The sequence below is a fragment of the Aphanomyces invadans genome (assembly GCF_000520115.1).
Source record: "Aphanomyces invadans strain NJM9701 unplaced genomic scaffold supercont1.14, whole genome shotgun sequence".
NCBI classification, from domain to species: Eukaryota; Oomycota; class Saprolegniomycetes; order Saprolegniales; family Verrucalvaceae; genus Aphanomyces; species Aphanomyces invadans.
Genome location: NW_008580159.1, coordinates 346,081 through 352,957, shown reverse-complemented (window position 1 = coordinate 352,957; position 6,877 = coordinate 346,081). Strand labels below are relative to the sequence as shown.

Here is a 6,877-nt window from a genome sequence, read left to right as displayed (position 1 = left end):
CATCGTGTGGACGTGGTGTCGAGGCAAAAACGTGTGAACCAAGCCGTACACGTGCACGAGGGCCAAGCACTCGTACACACACACTGTACCACCGGCGGTGCAAACGTGTGGATCGCTCTCTGCTGCAACGAACTCGCCCCGATGTACAAGCCACACGTAAAGGTGTAATACAACGCTGAGATCGTGTCCTTTGCTCGCGAAAAGGGCGTGGCGTGAGCTTGACGACCCGTGACGACCTCCATCGAATGGCCGTGTTTAACGGGGACAAGAGACATGGCCTCCAGGAGAGACCAAACAGGAACGACGCGCCCTCCTTTATGCGATCAATATTCTAGATACACAACGAGTCCTCGCTTGTATACACACCCCAATCCGTTTTCACACGTTTGGAAGCCTCATCATGCGAATATGGCACGTACAACATCTTGCCCCCCTTACGCCAACGTTGCGAGCATACCCCTACGTTCTGCCCATGGACATACGCCATAATGTGCGGCTGGGGCTTAAGAACGATGGCGACCGAAGCTTTTGTTCTTGTGTGACGGTTCAACGGAACAAAATCGTATTGGCTTCTTTCTGTGTCGCGAGCTTGGCACACACAATGACCTTGACTGGTTTATGTTTACAATGGCGCTGAAATGTCACCAACAGCTATGCATATTCGGAAACGTCGGTCGATCAGCACGCCATGACAACCAACGTGATCCTGTTGGAGTGTGTTGGTCACCGTCGATCATCGCGACCGGTCTCCCAGAGCCTGATGTTTGCCTTCGCCGTGGTCAACAACGAGCCCCACCGCCATTGTGCGAGGCGATGGAATCCCCCTTGTGCCACAAAAAGTGCTCCCCTCTGTCGCAGACCTCCTCGATATGATAGCTATCGATACGATTCAGAATGCTGCTCGGCCACTTGTCGGCGGCGATTGCAAGGCGTTTGGCATTGCGCGCCCACTTTGATCGGGAATGTCCACGGTTTCTTGCAACTCTTTTTAGCGTCCGTCGCACAGTCGCGGCCACTGGTGGCGTCCCCATGCAAGTGGTGAAAGGGCAGCCTACCTAGACGATCCAAGCCACTTTCACTGCTCGTACTCGTGCACCCAGCGACAACACTCGAATGCATGCTGGAGCACACTCTGTACGATGGATGGAGTTTCGAGCATGAAGATTCGAGTGAAGTGACCTAGCCAGCGTGAACAAAACCAGATCCAGCCATGTTTACCGAGCTAAAAAAGTCCGGTGATGCGGCCAGTTGCGTCGTCAACGTCGATGTCCATGAAGCTTGGTCTGGTGGGGAGTCCCGGCATGGTCGAGATGTCTCCCGCACAGAGCGTGATGAATCCCGCGCCTGCATTCAGCCGCGCGCTTGTGATGGGCAGTACGAACGGATCGGGAACACCTCGTACAAGCGGGTTGTGCGACAATGAATATTGTGTCTTGGCAATGCAAATGGGCAAGTGGCCGAATCCGTGGCTGTCGATCCTGACCATTCGGTCGTTGGCACATTTGAATCGCAATGACGGGCCAACGAAACGCCATTTGCTTACCGAGCCAGGTCGGCTTTGGCACGCGCTTCAAATTCCACGCCAGAAGCACCATACATGGTCTTGGCAACGGCATGGGCCTTTTCTACGACCGTCATGTCGGATGTATACAACGGAGCAAACGGTCGTCGATCGGGACTTGCTTGGTGCTGGTCCATAGCTCTTTGCACCGCCAGAGCCGCGCCGACAGCGCCATCCCCGCCCTTTTCATGATACGGTGCGATGACCTACCAGCAGCAACGTCGTAGGTGTACCGATTGATGCCGCGTTTTACCGCGTCGGTCGCCCCAGCCGCCAACGCGAGCTTTCGAGCAAGTTCCAACTCTGCGTTCGTGTCATGGGGAAAAGGACTGATTGCGACCACCACCGGCACTCGAAACGCTGCTGCATTTTGGACCTGCCGCGCCAAATTCGCACTTCCCGATTCCACCATGTCTAGGCGTTCCGTCGTATACTCGGGAGGCATAGGCTTGCCCGCGATGACGCTGGTCGCCCCACCATGCAATTTAAGCGCCCGAACCGTCGCGACGACCACGATGCAATCGGGCTCGAGTCCACTGGCACGGCATTTGATGTTGCAGAACTTCTCAATGCCCATGTCTGCGCCAAACCCGGCCTCGGTCACAACGATCCCCGTGGACCCCACGAGCTTGAGCTACAACGAGACTCGTTAAAGTCGAATTGAGAGCAATGAGCGGCAAATCGTCTACCGCGATTCGATCCGCGACTATCGACGAGTTGCCATGGGCAATGTTTGCAAACGGACCAGCATGCACAAACACTGACGAGACCGTTGTCAGCGTTAGACCAACGCATTTGAAATGGTACCTGGGGTCCCCTCGAGCGTTTGCATGAGCGTCGGCTCCAGGGCATCGCGCAGCAAGGCCGTCAAGGCACCTGGGATAATGGTCGCATGGGTCAGAGTGCGCTCGAACCACGCGACAACAGCACCTGTCGCTCCAATATCATCCACCGTAAGAGCATTTCCGGCACGACTGAACCCAAAAATCATGCGCCCGACGCGTTCCTTCAAGTCGGAAAGGTCCTTCGACAGGGCCAAGATTGCCATGACCTCGCTCGCGACTACCACACGACGTAGAGGGTCAGGCGCGACACACTCAGCCATTTCATGTGACTGCGCTGGGATCTGTACCCGAGATGTCAAACCCCGTCGATCGAGTGCGTCCTTTTTCCGCCGCCCCTTGGCCCACAGTAACTTGACGAAGGAACCGATCGTTCGTATCGACCACCCGTTTGACCGTGATCGTGGCAGGGTCAATATCGAGACGAGCGAATTTCCGCCGTTCACCTGGCGTGAGGTCATTTGGATGACGAGGCGTGGCCGAATTCGTGTCGAGTCCTGTGCACATTCAAATCCATGTCAGGGCACAGGCACGCGACGAAAGAAATCAAGATTGCCTAGTTTGACCAGACGGCGACGCATGGCAGGGGTGAAGTGAGGGCTCGACGACGATTTGGAAGCCACAAGCCGCTGGAACAACGTCTCGTCCGACAGGTTGCTCTCGTGAAACATGCGAGCGTCGATGGCCGCCGCAAGCAAGTTGGTTGCGGCAGAGACGGCATGAATGTCGCCCGTCAAGTGCATGTTGAACTCATCCTACGAGTGTACGCCGTATAAAAACACAATGTCGAAAATGAACAAACGTGCCATCGGAATCGCCTGGGAATAGCCACCGCCTGCGGCGCCACCCTACTCGGATGTGGGAGCAACATGTGCGAGCTCTTGCACAGACCTTGAGTCCGAAGATTGGGCCCTGGGATGGCTGCCGCACGCATGCAAATGCATTCGTATTCAGATGCGCCCCGAATGCCTGCACCAACCCCATCACACAGGTTGTCTTGCCTTCGCCGAGAGGTGTAGGAGTCATGCCTCCCACGACAATATATTTGCCATTGGGTTGATCGCCCAGCCGGTTCAAGATGTTCAAGGACACTTTGGCTTTGTAAGGACCATACAGCTTCAGTTCGTCCTGAGCATTGATGCCAACTTCTGCCGCCAAGTCCTCCACACGTTTGGGCTTCTACACGATCACATCCTGCTTTTATCCGTCCCAACGTCCAGGATCTCTTACTTGGGCGCTGGCAATGTCACTGTCCGATGGTGTCGGCGAAGCCACCTGTAGCTTGAGGGGTCGCAGAGTCCATGCACTCAAGGCTCGAGCATGTACCGCCATGACCCATCGTCGCCGCACCTGGCCCAACATCACACGTCCAAATCGAATTATCCGGACTTTTGGACCACTTTATCCGTACAATTCAATCTTGAAGCGTTGCGACGAATATATTTAGCCTCGAGCAACCAGTGTTTGGTGGCGGCTACACCGACGTGGGACCTGAACAGCTCCAGCAGCGCTAACTCAGCACTATGCATCGAGCGGAGCGGACGAGCAGCAAGCTGTGTCGGGAGAGGGAGCTAGAAGCCGCAAGAACCATCCACCACAAGAAGCTGGGTGAAACTCGCTCTGCCATTGACACCACCAAGCCGAAAACGCTGTCCATGGTCCACATGACGTGCAACAAGCGCAAGGAGCGACTTGTGGAAGGTACTGCACACAGTCAGGTACCCCCCACGTCCTGAGCTCACGCGCGACCGCGTCTAGAGCGGGCCCAAGAGATCGAAAAACACAACAACATGCTCGTGAATCGAATGGCAGACGTCCTCAACTGCTCGTCATGGGAGTTCCATCCATGCGAGTCTGTAGAAGACGTGTCATACACAGTCTACCATAGCCCTCGCCGCAGCCCCCGCAAGCCGACCGCCCCGCTCCCGGCGAAGAAGTGGCTCAACGACACGTTTCGAACGAAGAAGCTCAAGCAAATTCAAGCCGAGAACGAGGTAGCGCTTTTCCCAAACGCTCCCCTTGCTTGCCTTACACGCCGCGCAGTTGCACAAGCATCGCGTCCGCACGACATCAACCTATTACAAGACGACAAAGCTCCAACGTGACTGGAAACAAAGCGTCAAGTACCTCAAGTCTATCTGCGCATACCCGCTGCTGTCGCCGTCCAAGGACCCGCCGCCTGAAAACGACCGATTCGACTACGCTCCATTGCGGGGCCGCGCCGCGCAGTTGCTCCAACTCACGCCCGATGGCGACGCCGTTGACCAGGACAACTTGCTTGACTTTTACAGTCTGAGCTTGCCAACGATCATCACGCCAATCTTGGAGTCACCATCTCCATCACATAAGGTATTTCATGCCAACTGCGCAGCCACAACCTACTGCCGGGGGCGCCAGTCGAAACAACACCGCCCAAGCTTCCAGCCCCAACGAGTCGGCAAGCGCCCGGGGCTGCCGTCGTTGGACCCATTGAGTCCCCGATTCAAGTGGGGTCAGAATGGGTCGCCCTGCCACAACGGAGGGGTTCACTCCCCGGGCTTCCTCGATGCCACGTCGCCGTACAATTTTAAGCAGTGCCGTGTGATTGAAGGCGTCTACTTCGTCCTGACCGTCAAGGCCGGTCGCACACCATACGGAATGACAGTCGCGGGCTACGACAGTGAAACATGTCGGACGTACGAACTCGTCGTGTCGAAAGAGCACGTCCTCAAGCTCCTTCGCGACACGATCTCAATCAAAGAGGAGTTCTCGGTCGAAATGATTTCGAGATTGCTCTGCGACAGGCTTCAGTATGTCCCGCACGTGCTGTATGTGCCCCTGGACGACCCGGCGTCCGCCGCATCCTCGAATGCGACGCTTCAGTCGTCCATCTTCTGCATGTTTCACGAGGTCGCGATCGTTCCGTCGTTACCACAGTTTCTTGTCTCGATGGCGTCCACCGAGGACGGCGGCGTTCACTTTACAGCCGAACACCCCATCACGCACAAGACGTACGTCCTGACCAAATCTGGCGCCGACATCGCCGCGTACCTCCGGACTAGGGCTACTACACCTGCGTTCTCGACGTTGGAAGCTGCCGCCGTTGCGCTGTTGCCGCATTTGACCATTCAGAATGGCGTCTTGACATGGCAAATACCGCCCCTGAAGCGAACGTGCATGTTGAAGTCCGCGCGGCAGTTCGGCGCCGACTACTACCTCGTCCAGGTGTGCCTCGATGAGTCAGACGACGGCAGAGGCGCAGTTGTTGTTGTGGCCTATAATTCTGACGAATGCGCTTCTCTCGAGCTGGTCCTTCCGCCGCACGTGGTAAAAGACCCGGCGTCTCGCACGAATACCGAGTGGGAATCAATTCTTGACCGTTTGGATGTCGAGCATGGTCCCGAGAAGCGTCTGCGCTACTGCCCAAGAGCCCCAGCACCAACGACGACGACGCACACAAAAGCCCCTCTGGTTCCGTTGCAGCCATCGATTGCACCCCCTCCTGACAGCGATCATGCGCACGAACAAGCGAAAGCTGCAGCGACAATCCAGGCCACCATGCGTGCGGCCCTAACGCGGAAGCTCTACCTGGAGAAGCAAAACGCCGCCCACGTTATCAAGACGTCATACTTGCGCCGCCTGCATCAGAAGAAGCGGGCAAAGAAACGACAGCACCAAATCGTGCTGTGCTCGCCAATTAAGCCACCCGTCCCCGACGAAACAAACGCTGCAGTTGCCATTCAAAAGGTTGTCCGGGGATCTATCTGTAGGCATCAACACACCAAAGCGTCTCTCCTGCCAAAAGAAGTCGCAGTGCCCCCCCGTCCCGTCGGCAAAGGGGTGAGCGCCATCCAAGCGCGGATTCGAGGTGCGCAAACGAGGCAACGGTTGCGCCGGGAAGAGGAAGAACGAGTGGCCAGCGACAAACAGCACAAAGCTGCCACAATTCTGCAAGCTCGGATGCGTGGTGTGCTCGTCCGAAACGGAGATAGGAACGGGTAGCACGACCGCTTCAAATCCTACAATATCGTATCATCAGACACATCCGCCCGCGTTGCGAATGCGACGATGCACATATCGACGGCGCTGGCATTGGTCCGGTCAAATGCACACCAGCGTCCAAATAATGCACACTCGGCGGTCGAAATTTGCCGAACTAGCCCTTTCTTCATTCGAAAAAGATGTGGACCTTGTTGATGCAAATGTAGATCGACACGGCGTACGTGATGCCCCAAATGAGCACAGTCTGGACGGTGCCGGCGGCCATGGCCAAGAGCACCCACACCGACAAGTAGCGTTGGAAGAGGTTTAGCTTTTCCAGCTCTACGGCGGAATGCGGTCCGTCGCGAGCTGGCTTGGCGTCGGAGGCTTCATTGTTGTTGGCCGTAGGCGTCAGCAGGGCAGCGGGGCCAGCGGCGGCCGCAGTGGTCGACATCGCAGATTGAGCAATGCAGCAGCAGGTCCAGATGGTGGCCCGAACTCTTCAACTTCCAAC

At 56.5% G+C, this 6,877-nt stretch overlaps 3 protein-coding genes across 4 annotated transcripts; 1 reads left to right on the top strand and 2 right to left on the bottom strand.

Moving 5' to 3' along the window:
* Window positions 1-1,087: 1,087 nt before the first annotated feature.
* Window positions 1,088-3,770, bottom strand: H310_07496. Of its 2 annotated transcripts, XM_008872869.1 has the most exons (11): window positions 3,634-3,770; window positions 3,295-3,582; window positions 3,210-3,251; window positions 2,960-3,158; window positions 2,694-2,900; window positions 2,492-2,623; window positions 2,369-2,437; window positions 2,251-2,321; window positions 1,815-2,195; window positions 1,544-1,767; window positions 1,088-1,478 (listed from the first exon to the last, which is right to left on the bottom strand). In XM_008872869.1, the coding sequence occupies exons 1-11, from the start codon at window positions 3,763-3,765 to the stop codon at window positions 1,223-1,225; spliced, it is 2,001 nt and encodes a 666-aa protein (XP_008871091.1). In that variant the 5' UTR covers window positions 3,766-3,770; the 3' UTR covers window positions 1,088-1,222. The 2 variants fall into 2 exon arrangements, with proteins under 2 accessions (XP_008871091.1, XP_008871092.1); XM_008872870.1 differs by lacking the exon at window positions 1,088-1,478 and having other exon boundaries at window positions 1,507-1,767.
* An 85-nt stretch (window positions 3,771-3,855) lies between these two features.
* Window positions 3,856-6,426, top strand: H310_07495 (hypothetical protein). Its single transcript, XM_008872868.1, has 3 exons — window positions 3,856-4,104; window positions 4,162-4,397; window positions 4,447-6,426. Exons 1-3 carry the CDS (start codon window positions 3,927-3,929, stop codon window positions 6,382-6,384), a joined length of 2,352 nt encoding a protein of 783 aa, XP_008871090.1. The 5' UTR covers window positions 3,856-3,926; the 3' UTR covers window positions 6,385-6,426.
* Window positions 6,418-6,817, bottom strand: H310_07494 (hypothetical protein; the record flags this gene model as incomplete). Its single annotated transcript, XM_008872867.1, has 2 exons — window positions 6,418-6,468; window positions 6,572-6,817. 2 exons carry the CDS (start codon window positions 6,815-6,817, stop codon window positions 6,418-6,420), a joined length of 297 nt encoding a protein of 98 aa, XP_008871089.1.
* Between the last annotated feature and the right edge of the window lie 60 nt (window positions 6,818-6,877).

What these genes read in the sequence shown, in the direction of transcription:
- H310_07496 (XM_008872869.1), bottom strand. Translation starts at nt 3,765, where the DNA reads ATGTTGGGCCAGGTGCGGCGACGATGGGTCATGGCGGTACATGCTCGA. An exon ending in GCCCAATCTTCGGACTCAAG is followed by an intron (nt 3,252 to 3,294) that starts GTCTGTGCAAGA and finishes ACATCCGAGTAG; the next exon opens with GGTGGCGCCGCAGGCGGTGG. An exon ending in CGGCTGGGGCGACCGACGCG is followed by an intron (nt 1,768 to 1,814) that starts GTAAAACGCGGC and finishes TGCTGCTGGTAG; the next exon opens with GTCATCGCACCGTATCATGA.
- H310_07495 (XM_008872868.1), top strand. Translation starts at nt 3,927, where the DNA reads ATGCATCGAGCGGAGCGGACGAGCAGCAAGCTGTGTCGGGAGAGGGAG. An exon ending in CAAGGAGCGACTTGTGGAAG is followed by an intron (nt 4,105 to 4,161) that starts GTACTGCACACA and finishes GACCGCGTCTAG; the next exon opens with AGCGGGCCCAAGAGATCGAA. An exon ending in AAATTCAAGCCGAGAACGAG is followed by an intron (nt 4,398 to 4,446) that starts GTAGCGCTTTTC and finishes CACGCCGCGCAG; the next exon opens with TTGCACAAGCATCGCGTCCG.